Genomic DNA, 16,247 nt, shown 5'->3' with positions numbered 1-16,247 from the left:
GTCTTTCAGCCTTTCCCTCTTTCCCTTCATAATGGGGAAAGTAGAATAGCAAATAAAGAAAACAGCAAACATAATTGATATAGCCCCACGCTAAGAAAGCTTATAAACATGTTTAACTTTACACAGAATGAGTTGCTTAATTGAATTCACTGGGACTATTCCCAATGAAAAAATGTAAGCATGGGTGTAATTTTTTTCCAGGATAAGGATATGTAAGGGTGACTGCGATGAAAGTAAAACCAGTTGTTGGTTCGGGTTTTTTTTTTTCAGATTTCTTAATCTGCATTCATTTTTGTAGCTACAGCAACATCTGGTGGACAAACAGCAAAATATAAAGCCCAGACACTTCCACCATATGATATATGTATTTTAAAATAAAAACTGTTTTTACTTGCTTTTGGTTTTTTAAAAGTTAAGAAGAAAAAAACACCAATTTCACTTAGACAATTCTTAATAACTTTGAAGTTATCATGCCTCTTAGAAAATCCTTCCTATTCTTAACCAAAAGTGGCCAAGGCATCTTTGTTTCATAACATACTAAAATACTACCTTTTCCTGTCCCATCTTGTCTCTCAGGCAAGTGCTTGTATATTTTGAAGTGCTGGTCACGGTGTATCAATGTATACTGTCCCACTTTGACAAGAGTATACAAATACCCCACAAATGCTAAGGTTGCACAGTTAAGCAGTCAAAAAATAAAGATCTATCACAAAAAAAGTTGTAAAGTTAAAGTACAGTTAAGAAGAGACTAAAGAACCCCTGCAGATTTGCTCTCCAGGTAATCAAAACCCAAAAAAACTCAAAATAAAACCCTAAAATAACAAAAACACTGAAGGGCAAGTTAGCATGCAAGGGTGACTGAGTGATCAGCATGCTGACAGGCATTCTCTTTGCTTCCCTCATTTCCTCTGTGCTTTCTTCTAATTCCTATGTAATTGTTCTCTCATTTTTTATACTCCCTTTACTGAAACTTCTGCCTTATAGGCATATCTGTTTAGAAGTGGCAAAAAAGTACTTAATGATGAGAGTCAAATACAATTATAACTATATTTGCTCAAATTGCTTGATGCTGAGGTTAGCCCGAACTAATTTCCTAAGGGCTGGAGACATGAGAATGTAGAACAAAATATGAACATATTGACTAAAATGTTTTAACAGTGAACAAGCCATTGTATCTGCCACCAAAAACAAGGAAGCAAACTAAGGAACAACCATTCTATTACTGGTTGTAAAATTCTAAGACAGCAGCAAAAGGCTTCTAGAAGTCAGGCAACAACCTCTAGAAATAGGAGAACAGAAAACCGAATGTACTTGAAGGTGACATTGAAATAAACAGCTGGATCACTAGTAGTCTGGTCAGGTATCTCGACCTTGTATTTGGAAATCTGGATCCTCTCTCGTCCTTCACATACAGTAAGATGTGCAGGACCTTCACAACCTGCTGCAATACTTCCCCAATTGCAGCTCTATGCAAAGATCAGAAGTGGTCAGCAAGCTGTCCAACATTGCCTGCAAGTTTCTACTGCCTATTTTTTCAGCTTTTACTAGAAGAACTAATTGCAAGATACAAGTTCCTGGGACTGGTAACTCACATACCATCCACTACAGCAACACACTGTTTCAAGTTATCCACTTCCCAAACACTGATCAAGGAGACCACGGTCTTTCACTGACAAACTGCAACAGATGAAGGCACCAGCAAGAAAGTAGCATACCAGAGACACAAAACCAGTATTCTGAGCTTACATGCACCAGTACCTTGATTCAAGTATTGCTTTTGCTGACCAGCCCAGGCCTCCTCCCAATGCCCTTTTCCCCAAAGCTCCAAAATGCAGGACTTGCCAAAAGCTCCTGAAAGTCCATTACTGTTGCTTTCATTTTACATGGCAGGCGTGACCTCTCCAGCTTCACGGATAAAAATACAGGGTTAGTCATGTTAGGCACACACATAGATAGAAATTGGTGAAAAGTAGATCCAATCAAAGTTTCTATGGAAGGTGCCTGCAGTCATCCACAAACTCCAGGGTCATGCATTGGGAGATTACACATGCAGAGTTTCAGCACCTGGTCATAATTTTAGTGATTTTAAAGGCCCTGACATAACCATGTATGAGACACTCATTTCTTACTTGTGGAAGATACCTCTGAGGTGCTGAGAACTTGCATGCTTAGGTAGGTAATGAAATCAGAAACCAAAAGGAAGCAATCCAATACAAACATCTCTGTATGTGTACATGTAAGACGACTTGACAGGGGTGATGGCTTTTATTTGACCAGCTATTATAACCAGCAGACAACCTATTGGGCATAGAAACCCTTTAGATTACTGTGAAGTAGAAACAACAGACTAGAAAACTAAACACAAATTATTGCTCTAATTGGGAGTCTAATCACACATGTACTAGTAAGACCATTCCCCAAAGAAGGAGTGGTGGTACCTGTTGAGTACCGTATTCACTGTGTGAGAAGAAGGTAGTTATACGCCTAGGGGGAAGCCTGAGGTGGATTTTACTCTCTGAAATACCAAGTGGCTAGCAGGATGCAGTAACTTGTCATAAACTTCATTTTGCCCCTAGTTTGGTGTGCTTGGTTGACTTACGAGCTTTATTTCTCCAACTTCTCTTCACAAGCATCCCTTGAAGCTTTTCTTCCTGCATCAGCACAGCCTGCTGCCCAGCCTTTGAGTAACAATGCCCTCACGGCTCCGGCAAAGCCTGCTGCCCTTGGCAGGGGGCCCAGGCCCGGGGCTCTGCTGTGGGTCCATTGGGTATGCTTTCAATGCACACACAAACAGGTTACCACTGCGCCCCACAGAGGAAGCTGTAGGCACCTCCTTCTTAGCGCAAGGGGCCTGCAGTCCTGCAAAGCCCTAGAGCAACCGTTGGAACCAAGCCAGACTTAGAAGCGGAAGGTACAGAGGAACGCGCTCTTGAACGTAATTTAAAACTTTTCGCGTTTTATTTTCCAGAGCCTCTCTCCAGGGCCCACTGCGTGCAACTGGGGAACTCGGAGTAGGCGCCGTCGCCCGGCTCCCGGCCCGCCACGCATGCGCCGGCGCCGCGGCCACGCGCCCCACAGGCAGCCGGTGTGCGCATGCTCGCGGAATAGCGGAACGGGGGCGGAAGGGAAGTTTGTCGCTCCGGGGCTGCCGTCTGTGAGGAGGTCGCGGGGTGGCTGTGTCCTTCCGCGCTCTCCGTAGCCCGACATGGCGGAGTACTCCTGCGTTAAATCCACCAAGCTGGTCCTCAAGGGGGCGAAGGAGAAAAGGTGAGGGGTGGGATGGTCGCCGTGTTGCGGGCTCGGTCTTGCCTGTGGCCGGGACCCCCCGCCTAGGGCTGGGACCTCCGCCGGGCTCCCCCCGCCGCCTTGGGGCCGCGTCGGGGGCCGGAACGGAGCGGAGCGGGACTAGGCCAGGCCGTCCCGTCCCGTCCCGTCCCGTCCCTCCGGCTGCGGGGGCGTGCGGCCAGGCCCGGGCAGGTCTTTTCGGGGTGTCCCTCCCGCGCCCCGCAGGAGGGCTCGCTGTGGAGGGGCCCGGTCGGAGCTGCGCTCGTACTTCTTTGCGTCTCCCTCTACAGCAAGAAGAAGCACAAGGAGAAGAAAAGGAAAAGGGAAGAGGATGTGGCAGAGCAGCTGGATATTGTTGGTGAGCCGCTTTCCGGGAGTTATGTGACAGTGTGGAAGCTGTAGGGGATAGCAGACGCTGAAGAGAATGTTATAGGACTTTGTAAGCTGAGCGTGGTCCCTACAGAGGCTTATAACTGTTTCTTACAACGTGTTATTTGTACGTTGGGATCTTCCTAGGCTCCAAATGGAACTTCTGACATCAGTGGGATGGATTTTGTCCTTCTCTGTTTAGCTAAAGTATGTTCTTACATAACGTCAAGCTACTTATCAGTTTGGACCTCTTCCCCCACCTTACACCCTGCAATGACATTTACTTCAGGAGGAGATACTTTTTAGCACTGGAATGTTGTTATACAATGAGTGCATTCCTATATAAATTACTTACATCTTTTGTTACTGTTACTTTGGAAATTAGTGGTTGGATCACCTGTGCTTTCTGTTCTTACTCTGCCACTAGTTACCTTCTGACTGTGTTTAGTTCACTCAAACCTTAAATCATTTCAAAAGGAAAAGAGTCTTGTTTGTTTATGTTAATTTGACAGACTTGCTTGACTGCTGTGGTGTGTTCAAATTATAAATTTGCTACTGTTAATTGGAACCAGAGACACAAACATTAACCAGTAACAAAATATAATTATATTTTTTCCTTTCTCATAAAAAAGTAGGATCAAAGTATATGTGGTCATGAGCAGTAACTTGACTGTCACCCTTTGGCATTGTCACATCCTTGACTGATCATAGTTCACAAACAAAACTAGCTTTAAAAAAACCCACAAAGTTGTGAGAGATGCAGATATATGTTGTAGCACAGCACATGTTACAGGATACATGTCTTTTTATTATTATGTGTATACTGGCATAAGCTAAAGCAGTCCAAGGGGAAGTCATCCTTATGCCTGTGTTAAAACAAATCATAATATATGAGAAAACTGGCTGTTGTGTCTTACACTAGAAGAATGTCACAGATGTTCTACGTTCTTTAGTTAGCCAAATTTCAAAATGGGAGAGATTTGGAAAATTTGTACGTTGATTTGCGAGCCCTGACGGTATAGGACAAGATGATTAGCTCCATATGTTGTTTAAAGATAGGGGAAGACTATTTCTGCTGAAGGCAGATTGACTTGCCAAATTTACCGTGTGGAAAAAAGGCATCATATTCAGACTAATTAAAAATAGTTATTATCTTAATCAGGAGGGAAATATTTATAGGAGAGTGTATACCAGGAGAAAATTTTACTGCTGTTTAAAAAAAAAAAGTCATAATTTTAATTCATGCATGTGGGTAGGGCTACCTTTAACTTTGATTGGCTTGAACAACTGGGATTACAGCTCACATGAAGTAATATGACAGCAAGATGAGATAGTTTGTCTGTTTCTGTTGTGTTGGAGAATCTAATAATTGGATATGACCCCAAAACTGCAGGAGGCTGGTCCAGAGGAAAAAAAGATACCTTCTTTGCAAGGTGTATCTTTGCTGGATCAGCTGAATGGATCAACTTGCTCTGTGGCTTAACACAAAGCAGGGATGAAGGATGGGAGCCTGTGACTAGGGATGGCAGGGTGGGTAGGACAGCAGGACTTTGTTTCAGCAGCAACACTGTTAAATTGGCTCTGTAGTGTAAAATAATGCGCAAAGATCTTGAGATAGAAATAGCCATTTTATCTTTAGAACTTCAGTTCTCCAAGAGGTGACATTTCTTTGTCCTCTCTAACTACTGTAATCAGAAATTGTAATTACTCTATTAACTGTCATGGTTTCGTATTTTAGGAAACTGGTGGGCTGTCAGTAATTTCGGTGAAATTACAGGAACTATAGCTATAGAAATGGATAAAGGAGCTTACATCCATGCCCTCGACAATGGCTTGTTTACGCTTGGAGCACCACATAAAGGTTTGTTTCAGGAAATTTGGAAATAAGCAGTTTCAGTAATGAAAGGCATAAAAGCATCAAAGTAGCATCTCTTAAAGGCAAGCAGTTTTACAGCTAAAAGCGGTTTATTACAAATAATGCAATAATCCTAGCTGTAGCATGCAGATGACTTAAACCTAATGACTACCAATCAGTTTCACTAGTTTCATGCTGGTTTATGTGTACAATAAATTGAACTGCCTTGGAGACGATCACCTGTTAAAGGCCATACTACTTGCTAGATAAAGAGCAGTGTAACTTTTATTAAATCCTATAAAAACTTTATGGTGTCAGTTGAAGAGTGAAACTCAAGGCAGATGAGTTTCAAGGCTTACTGCTGCATCCTTGTTTTAATATACTTGTTTTGTTGCTGCACAAGTGGGCTGCTAATGTGATAGAACCATTAACTAGTCCTTACTTTGAATTCGAGAGCCATCAGTCAGACAAGGACTGTTCCAGAACCCTGACAGTGTGTTTCACCTCCAGAGTGAGATCGAAGCAACGATGGCAATATTATCTCATTTTGGTTTTGAGGGATGGAGAGGCTAGTAGCTTTTAGGATACTAAGTCATGTTACGACAGCTGAACCGTAATATATTTTGTTATGGAAAAAAATAATGTTACAAGGAGATTAAGTCTTTCAGAGCCACCTGGAGAACTACAAAACATTCCCAACTGTAAATTTCTTTACACAAGGATTGCCTTTATTTTCTGTCTTGTTTTAAGTACTCTAAATATATGAACATAAATGAGCGCTGGCATTGCTTTTTTAAAAGTGAATATTTAAAAAAGGAATTTTTAAAGAAATTAAGTATTGCAGCTTTCCATAGTATTTCGCAATGGCCGTTCTTTAATTCTTTTTGAAACTGCAGGTTAAAATATTGTATGTTTAATACTTCGTACCTAACTCATGAAAAATTCATTCCTCAGATGATGAAGGCCCCAGTCCTCCTGAACAGTTTACAGCAGTAAAGTTGTCTGACACGAGGTAATTACTGTAAACAAAAATGTTACAAGTTTTGATACTTGTTATCTTTGTTTTCTGGTATGAATACACATTTTAATATTCTCTTGAAATACATTACCTACTAATGATGTGTTTGCAGTGTGTTGGATATTGTGAATTGCTTGAATTAAAAACATTCTTTATTGTTTTCCTGTTTTTCTCTTTTGAGGATTGCTCTGAAGTCTGGTTATGGCAAATACCTTGGTATAAATTCAGATGGACTCGTTATTGGACGTTCAGATGCAATAGGATCAAGAGAGCAATGGGAACCTGTCTTCCAAGATGTAAGCTGCTTGCAGTAATTCATTTGCTGTTCGTAGCATTTGACAGTATTTTGAGTTAATCTGTATTGATGTTCTTTGTCTGTGCAGTAAAAGCCTTTTGCAATCTCTTCCATATTGTAACTTTTAATTCTCTGTTTTCCTGACTGCTGCGTTCTGGCAGCTATAAGCATCCTAAGAACAAAGAAGCCAGCAAGTCTGCTGGCTAACTATTGAAATGTCAATATGCAAAAGAATAAAACACAGTTACAGAGTTTTCTGGTGTATTGCAGAGGATAAATCTTACAAATAAAAGAGCTATAAATACTAACAATATGTGATATTACTTCTGCAGAAGAAAATGGCATTACTAGCAGCAAATAGCCGCTTTATTAGATGTAACGAAGAAGGAGACATAGAAGCCAAAAGCAAAACTGCAGGGGAAGAAGAAATGATAAAGGTATTCTGTAACTTCTACAATTAATACAGAATTGGTGCGGATATTGAAACAACCAGGTGTCTGTGTGCTAAATTTACCATTAATACAGTTATAATTGTTTTCTATAAACTGCCAAGTGATTTGGCCACAAGAAAGGCAAATGAGCTCCGGGGCTGCATAAACTGAGATACTTCCAGTAGAGATAGGAAGCTGTTTTACCATTACAGAAGGGCAAGACACTGGGGGGCAAGACAGTCTCTGTGATATTCCAGATAGTTCTGAACAGCTTGGTATGGGAGAGGTGAATTATGTTTGAAGCAGGGACAGAGAAGTGTTTCTGTATCATTGTGGTAATGGGAGATCTCTCAGGTAAGAGAATGTAAAAAGACTACTTTGACTCCATCCGGACGTGGAAAAATATGTGTGCCTCCAACTAGAGATATGTGTCTACTAGTCAGAGCAATAATATTTTTAAGTCAGTCTCTGAAAAAGGCACTTTACCCCTGCTAAAACTAAGAACTGTAATGGTGCTTCTTTGAGATGAAGGCGATTGTCTTACAGTAGTATCAAGGATTACACTTATTTCCCATACTTCTGGGACCTCTTGCTTTTATTGCAGTTGTGTCCAGTTGCGAATTAACCAGTTTGAAAGCTGTCAACTTAAAAGTCCCTGTGACTCTTATTCTGTTACGAAGGATATATTATTGTCTTTAATCTCTAATTTTTGGTTTTAAAAAATAGGCATGTTCTGTTTTGTTTTTCTCTCAACGACTAGATTCGTACTTGTGCTGAAAGAGAAGCTAAGAAGAAAGATGATGTTCCACAAGAAGACAAAGGAAACGTTAAACAGTGTGAAATCAATTACGTGTACGTTATTTAGAGCTGGTAACAGGCTAAAGTACCTTTTTGCTTCTCTTTGGGGCGGCCTTTGGTGGAAGGGCCAAACTCCTACCCAGCCTTTCACTTGCTTTCCCCTCAGCAGGACAGGGGAAGAAAATAAGATGAGAAAGCTCATGGATTGAGAAAAAAACAGGGAGATTGCATACCCGTTACTGTAACAGGCAAAATGGACTCAACTTGTGGAACGTTAATTAAATTGCCCATTAAAGTAGCTTTGGGTAGTGAGAAACAAAGACAAAAATTTAAAAACAACACCTTTCCTTCTGCCGTCTCCCAAGCTTAGCTTCACTCCAGACTACTCTACCTGTTCCCCCAAGCAGGATGGGGGGCATGGGTCAATACATAGTGGTTTCTGTCTACCACTCCTTTCTTCTCCCACTTTTCTCCTGCTCTGGCGTGGTCCTGTCTATGGACTAGAGGGAAATACCTGCTCCAGTGCCCGAAGCACCTCCTCCTTCTCTTTTCTCTGCCCTTGATGTTCACACTGCCATTGTGCACTTTTCTCCTATCTCCTCTTCGGCCTGTGTGGCATTTTGACCTTTCTCAAATATATTTTCCCAGAGGTACCACCAGCTTTTCTGATGGACTCACTGTGTCCTGCGGTGGGTCTGCTGTGGAGCCAGCGATGTCCAGCATGGGACAGTCCCTGGCCTCTTCTCACAGAGACCATTCCTGCAGCTCCCCCACTACCAGCACCTTGCCACCTACACCCAATATGCTTTTGCTCCCTGACTTGTCATGCTAGTAGTTGAAGAAGGGGCTCTTTAGAACTAGGAATCACATCATGCTAATCATGTAGGGGCCTCTTAGACTGCCAAAAAAAAAAAAAAGATAGTTTTCACCCACAGAAGTCTTAGTGCAGTCTCTCATACTGTGCTGGCATGCTGGATTTTATTAGGCCAGTTGTCTACTGCGTAACAGAAGTTGAGATTCTTATCACAGACGTTCTTTTATTGAAACACAAAACTTCAAAGAAGTTATACTTTTTTTTCCCCCCTTACAGAAAGAAATTCCAAAGTTTTCAAGACAAAAAGCTTAAAATAAGCAAAGAAGATACAAAAGCCCTCAGAAAAGCCAGGAAAGAAGGCACTTTTCATGAAATGCTACTTGACAGGTACTTCAAAATACAAGAAATAATGTACTGATTTAAAAACTACTGGAAGAATGAATTACAGTAAACCTGGGGTACAAAAGAGAGCCAGATTTCATGGGGGTGGGCTGCTGAGCATTTCTTCTCTGGTCAGTGTTCTCCCTGAGTTCTGGGGTTGGCGTTTTTTGTTGCTGCTGTTCTGAATTTTCACTGGGTTTTAGCTGCAGTTGGCAGGTTTGGACTTACCCAGAAATGAATTCTTTTGGAAATCTTTAAGTAGGTTGTTCAGTTTGTTTAGTACAGAGGAGTTGAGGAATTAATCTTTTAAATCACAAAAATTTAACTAATTTTTAATATTTTTCAATACCTATGGCACCAGAACATTCTGGGGAGGGGAAAGCTGAATTTTAAAGTGAAAGAGCATTTATTAAGAAATGTTTTCATGTTATCTAGTGGGAATAATTTTTTCCCCCTGAGCTAAGGCTATAGAAACTGTCTTGAATTTTGAAACATTTTGTATCAGTATACAGTATAAATATTTGCATTAATTCAGTGGATGGAATGCAAAAACCTATTTACAATAATCGGAAGCGATGTGAGAACACTCTGGGCCGTCACAGGTTGAGTGTCAGTTTCAAATCATACTGAATCTGAATTGCATTCCTCAGAGCGGACAAAACACAATTCATGATGATCCAAAGATCCAAAGTGGTGTTTTCCTTTTATATGTGGCTTCATCACTCTGAGGGTGGTGAGGCACTGGAACAGGTTGCCCAGAGAAGCTGTGGATGCCCCATCCCTGGAAGTGTTCAAGGCCAGGTTGGATGGGGCTTTGCACAACCTGGTCTAGTGGAAGGTGTCCCAGCCCATGGCAGGGGGTTGGAGCTAGATGATCTTTAAGTACCCAACACAAACCATTCTATGAAAAATTGCCTTCAATGCTTCCTTAACGCTTTGAGGCAGATGAAGCACACAGATGTAATTGTATCTGGTCTTAATCTAAATTTTGTTTCGTTACTCTTTCCATATAGGAGAGCAAAAGTGAAAGCGGATAGATACTGCAAATGACAGCCAGCTGGTCCATTTTCTTCTGCATCTGTGATGATAGGGTCAAATTGAAGAGTAAAATGTTTTATAATTATTTTTTATTGAAGGTGCTTTGCTCATGTTTTTATTATGTTATTTTTAAAGGATCACCTGAGAGCTATAATTAAGCACCAAACTAATGTAATCTTTCAGTAATGAATACTAAGTTTACTCTAAAACTACATGCTATTGAAAGAGTCAGATAATTATTTAATGGAAAAGAAATTGACCCACTGAATCTTCCAAGGTTGATGAAAAGAACCTTAGAGACAGGGCAGAAGACATTAAAGGCAGAAGAGAATGACGATGAAGTTCAAAAGTAAAATATGGTTAACGCATTGAACCATTAAGAAATATGTAACTGTATTGAAGAAGCAATTGAAAATGTGTGTCTTGGAACACGTCATACCAGATCCTGAGTGGGACATCTGTGGAGCTGTTCTGCACTGCACCAGATGAGGACTGGGCCAGAATACTCAGGCTTCATAAAACAATGTTCAAAATAAATCCACTGTTCAGGTTCCATATGCTGGAAAGACTGTTGACAAGTCGCAAGAACCCTATTACGAATGAAAATGCGGGTGCTTCGTAAGGAAAGGGGATGACTCCTGTGTTAGCAGCCTGCTTATTTTACAAGAAGACAAAAATTCATTTTGCAAACTTGTTGGTTTCTCCACAGCACGGACTTAAATTTGTTTAATAAAACAGCAGGGACTTTTCTTAAGGTCATAGTCTAATATGCATTCCTAGCATCCCATATAAAACATGGTTACCTGTGTCTGTTCTGATTACCCAAGAAGATTTTCAGTAACAACATCTCCATAGGAACTGCCTCAGTCAGAACAATTGCTTACTCTTGCCACAGCTTCTGTAATCTGCATCATAAAGTTTACTTGGTAACAATGTTGAGGATTTTTATGTTAAAAATGTGAATTGTGTTAATGGAGCTTCTCCTAGCTGTCTATTTCCAAACCTTGACAATTTTGACAGTTTGAAATTGTCAGAACTGACAGTTCAAACCTGAACTGCATACATAGTACAAAACAGTAAGCTCATGCAGGGTAATGATGCATCTAAGCAGTGCACAAGAACAGACCCATGAAGTCTAGTCAGTAATGACAGTTTATAGCGGTCTAATTTCATAGGCAGTTGGTCTTGAGGAAGAAGCAGGAAGAATTTAAGTATGTCATAATTGTTTAAACCCTCTATTGACTTTTCAGCATGAAAATAAATTACAGCTGGGTAGGGAAGGCTAGCCGAGGTTAGCAATAAAAGCACATTTTTCCAGGAATGTAGAAAAAAATGTTATAGTCCATAGAGATTTTATGGAACCAAAAGAAGAAAATCTCCATGGGCTGGGCACGTTCATGATGTAACATAGGGATTCTTAGAAACTCATTTGTTTCTAGAAAAGCAAACAAAAATCCAGACCTTTCTCTGATGACATTTTTAACGTTTCCATATCCAGCTCTATCCTGCTGAGTACAGAGATTTTTGTTACAGGGCTTTTCCCTCTAAGATAGTAACATTTATTTGTTTTATACCTGTTAAGCCTACTATTCATTTAATATGCCTTTTACAAGAATAGGGACACTCACTAGTTCCTTGTATGAATATCTATTTTGGAATGAGTGCCTTTTCTTCCCACTTTAGCTTTTTCTGTAGGGGGAGATACTGAATGAGAAATCAAAATGCCCCCTCTCAGGAGCTGGTTTGTACAGCCATGTTGGGACAGTTGTAGTCATAACTTTTTTATATGGACACATCCTTGGAGACCTTTCTGTCATTCCAGCTGCTCCATAAGGTTTTGTATTTTAACGATGATAGAAGTTGTAACAGAATGCCAAGAAATTAAAAGCAAGGTCTACACTGAATGGAAAAAGAAAATTAGTAAAACTGTCAAATGAGAATTTTTCCCCTCAGTTTCAGGGGTGCAAAAGATCCTGTGGTAGCTGTTTTTGTTTTTTTTTTTTAAACTTAAATGATCTAGAGAAGTCTTTTCCCCCATATCTATCCGATGATTGTATTTCAGGAAATACTGTTAGCCAAAATGTAATAGTATCAGATGGTCATGTAAACAATGAAGTGCTTGACCTCTTTACCATATCAAGTTCAATAGCTTCGTTTTAAAGTTTTCACAGATTTTATTGCCAGGTCTAGTACAAAACTTTATTTGAGTTTACTCTTTAAGCTTCCCACATAGCATGACTGGCTGAAGGTTGTCTTTTTTTCCTACCAGTTTCTACTAACTATGTGTTCTTTCAAAAAGCAAGCAATTGCTGGGAATATCAAAGTGTTTGTAGTGAGACTGCAGTAAAACATCTTCAAAAAGAAACTATAATTAGCAGAATTGACTTTTTAAATTCCAATTTCATAAGGAACTTCAGAATTACATTAAAAATCTGTCACACATCAATAACCCAGTTATAAAATTGTGACTGTACGATGTGAATATTTGGCTTGTATTGAGCTCTGAGAAAAAGGTGTATATAAAGCACCAAGTACCAATGGTAAGCTATTTGCCATATAGCTTAAGCCTTGGGAGACAGACTGTAGAGTGACATAGTCCAGAGAGAAAGCTCCCTGGCATTTAGTGGTCTTGAGAGACAATAGTTGGCTTTTCTAGGGAATCTGTGTATAACCTGATTGCTCTCAAATAAAAATAGACACCGTCTCAGTCAAAGAGACCGCCATAGGTATAATGGGTGGCTAGCTTTTTACCAGTAGCAGAAATGGTAAAGCAGATGAAACTGATTGTATATATAGCTTAGAGGCTTTTGGATCATAGTGTCTGTCCATATGCTCTGTGACTCCATTTTGGTAGAGAAGGCGATGCTGCCTTTTCCATGGTGAGTAAAGGCCATATTTTGAGTTCCTGAATTGTTGGAAAAAATGCATTGCATGTGCCCGGGAGGTCTGACAGAAGAGTAAGCTCTGAATTTGTAGGGAAAAGGCCAAAAGCTAGAAATAAGTAGATGATTGCTGGCAAATGCCCCTGGCCAGAGTCTGAGGAATTCTTGGATAATAATGCAGCATAGCTGTGGGTTGTGCCATCACAGAAAAAAAAAGTGTAATTAATTTTTCCCCAGGGCTCCTCAGTTAGGTCTAGGACTGGGGATTAGGGCCGATTAAGTAGTTCTGGTTGAAGGTACCATGCTACGTGTCCCTCCCCAGGAATGTAAGTGACCTGATGTACAACTGTTGCAACATTGTGGACCTGGAAGTGGCCTGCTGCCAAAACTACTCCCAGAAACATGGAGAAAGAGGCAGCACCACAAGGAGCAGGCTGCGGGCCAGAGTAATTATTTATTGGGCAGTTCACGGAAAGTGTCATTGATCCACAATCACTGTCAATCTTACATGCATCTGAAGTGAATGCTGATGCTTGAAGTAGATATTACTGATGTTACAGCATCTGTTTTTCCTTTCAAGAATATATTGTTTAAATAAAATCCTGTCTGGTAGAACTCATAAAAAATGATTGCTCAAACACAGATGCAGCTGGCATCAGAAATTTGCTATGCTGGTGGAAAAGGTGCTGAAAGGAGTACTCGGAATCTGAAGAAGAGACCAAGAATAACCCGTGGAAAAAAAATTTCCATTTCCTATTTATCAGTCTAAATAGGAGATTGCAAGATGTAGGCGCTCTAAGTAGCTGTAAGTGATAGTAAAGGAAAAATGGAACTGAGAGGCATGTTTGTTACAGAGCCAGGAAGAGATGAAACAAAAAAGAAATGTCAGAGCAAATGAAATGAGACAGTACCAAGTAGAAGAGGAAGTACTGGATATAGCAAGGGACTGGCAGTCCCGCAGGGAACAGGGATACCGTAGTAGCACCAGGGTTGCCCTCTGTGTTGGGACTAATGATACACTAGATTCTCGCTAAAAACGTGTCCTGAGATAACACAGAAGCAGAGGTCTGGAGAATTCCCTGGAATTTTAGTTGCACAAAAGGAAGTCAAAGGTATGACAAAACAGTGAAGATCAGTATAGGTATTAAACTGTTGCTATAAGGAGTCCGTTGGGATGCTTTCCTATTGGAGATTCATGGAGTCGTCTTGGTGATACTATGTCCTGGCAGTAGTGTTAGCATAAAGAGCTTTAATTTAGCTGAAACAGAGAGAAGGGGAAGTAATTTGTGCAGCCTCTACTTCTGGAGGAAGGAGCAAATCTGCGGAGTGGTAATACAGTACCGGATAGATGAGTGTGAGAAAGCAGAAGGGTGGACGTGAAGTACTAGGTATCAGTGACACTGGCTGTCAGGTATTACAGTTAACGAGTAAACCGCACATCCGAAGAAGTTTTTTCTTCTCACTTAAGAGTTTTGGAAACTGACAGAAGAAACCTAGGCAACAAAATGGAGGACCTAAAGTACTGGTGTGGAACCTGGAGACGAGGCATTCTGATAGGAACACAGCAGAATAGACATAGTCAGGGCTGAAGGATGTTAACTATCCCTTAGAATTTCTTTACTGGTGAAAGAACTAAAGCAAAAGTTCAAAGAGGTTTCAAAAAAGTTAAGTTGTGAATGTGCAATGTGACCATAGCATAATTTTGCTTCAGAGCACTCGGAAAGAGTTTTTCATTTTTCAAAGTTGTCGTTTATCTTCTACTGTTAAAGATGTCCTAAAGATAGTAAAGCACCTAAAAACTATCTGCTCCAGAAACTAAATCTGAGCAAAAGGGGCTGCAGATGTTTACAAAGTAACGGGACCAACTTAATCTGGCTATTTCTTACCATAGATCATAATAGTATATTCAAGTACCTGCAAGTAAATACAGAATTATTGTCTTACAGGTATTTGTTTTCAACCAAATAAAATCAGCTGGGCCCTACAAAAACTGCCTGATTTGTGAAAGACACTCCCATGAAAACAGGAAGTTTCTGCTGTTACGCTGTAATTTTCCTCATTCCTTAAATCCCCTAATTGATTCTGTATCTTCTTCCGCCAGCGCTTAATTGCTCTTCTGCCTTGGTCTCTACAGCTCTGTGCAATTCCAAGCTTATGTTCTGAGCCGATTCCTTCCTACACACTGCTGCACGCCCTCGCTTTGCCCAAGGCTTTCACACCGTACAATGCGCCTCTTTTATCCTTTCCTGTTTCTTAATTCCTGCAATGCCATACAGCTTTCCAGTCAGCCATCTGCCAAGGACTTCTTTTTTCTTGCCACCCCATTTGTTTTACAGGAGAGTTAATTGCACAGTCAATTAAGTCATGATATTAAAGACCATATTGCTGTTTTTCTGTGTGCCTAAAAACATGTGACACATCTTGGGCACTGCATAAGGTACAAGACACAAACGAAAACACGGGTATCCATGACAGCTTTTAATATTTATTTGTGGGGCTTCCAGCAACTGTTGCTTACATACAACCATTATATATTCATTTCCTTGCAGTAAAATTATACTTTTTTATTGTAAGCTATTTGGAGTATGCACCTTATTATGCTGCTGGCTGGTACTTGATATCACAACAAATATACCATTTACGCTTAGTAGAGAATAAGTAATAGGCAACGTCCTTGGACTGATGGATCTCTGTATGTCTCTCCAGCTTCCTTGACTCTGAAGCAAGATGGAGGAAGCGCCTTGCTCCTAAAGAAGGTGCCCGCGTTGCACCTCTCGTTACCATAAAAGCTGCCTAAAATGTCCCAAGGACAGAGAGTAATTAAAAATCACAATATTAACGAAGTGAAAACTGGTGCCACGGGTTTGCTCTTCGCGTTGCCTAGAGAGAGGCGATTTTATTTCAGATTTTCTTGCGTGCAGAACTTTCCTCTTTTGGAAGTATGACTGAAAGTCAATGCTTCTGCTTTATTAAAAATAAAAAGGAGGGTCGGGGAGGCGGCGGTAGGGTCCGGGGCGGCGGCGGCAGGGTCGGGGCGGCGGCAGTAGGGCCCTACCGCCGCCGACGCCTCCCTCCTCTGAC

The 16,247-nt window shown here is 40.7% G+C and overlaps 1 protein-coding gene across 1 annotated transcript; it reads left to right on the top strand.

The window, feature by feature from the left end:
- Positions 1-3,103: 3,103 nt before the first annotated feature.
- Positions 3,104-12,420, top strand: FRG1 (FSHD region gene 1). The gene is made up of 9 exons (XM_064449532.1): positions 3,104-3,267; positions 3,576-3,643; positions 5,393-5,515; positions 6,464-6,521; positions 6,709-6,823; positions 7,155-7,259; positions 8,014-8,105; positions 9,142-9,252; positions 10,260-12,420. The coding sequence occupies exons 1-9, from the start codon at positions 3,206-3,208 to the stop codon at positions 10,294-10,296; spliced, it is 771 nt and encodes a 256-aa protein (XP_064305602.1). The 5' UTR covers positions 3,104-3,205; the 3' UTR covers positions 10,297-12,420.
- Positions 12,421-16,247: the final 3,827 nt, after the last annotated feature.

Source organism: Phalacrocorax carbo, chromosome 4 (assembly GCF_963921805.1).
Source record: "Phalacrocorax carbo chromosome 4, bPhaCar2.1, whole genome shotgun sequence".
Classification (NCBI taxonomy): Eukaryota; Metazoa; Chordata; class Aves; order Suliformes; family Phalacrocoracidae; genus Phalacrocorax; species Phalacrocorax carbo.
Note: the sequence above shows the minus strand (reverse complement) of the source record. Positions and strands in the feature narration are given on the sequence as shown.

What these genes read in the sequence shown, in the direction of transcription:
- FRG1 (XM_064449532.1), top strand. Translation starts at nt 3,206, where the DNA reads ATGGCGGAGTACTCCTGCGTTAAATCCACCAAGCTGGTCCTCAAGGGG. An exon ending in AAGGGGGCGAAGGAGAAAAG is followed by an intron (nt 3,268 to 3,575) that starts GTGAGGGGTGGG and finishes CTCCCTCTACAG; the next exon opens with CAAGAAGAAGCACAAGGAGA. An exon ending in GGGAAGAAGAAATGATAAAG is followed by an intron (nt 7,260 to 8,013) that starts GTATTCTGTAAC and finishes CTCAACGACTAG; the next exon opens with ATTCGTACTTGTGCTGAAAG.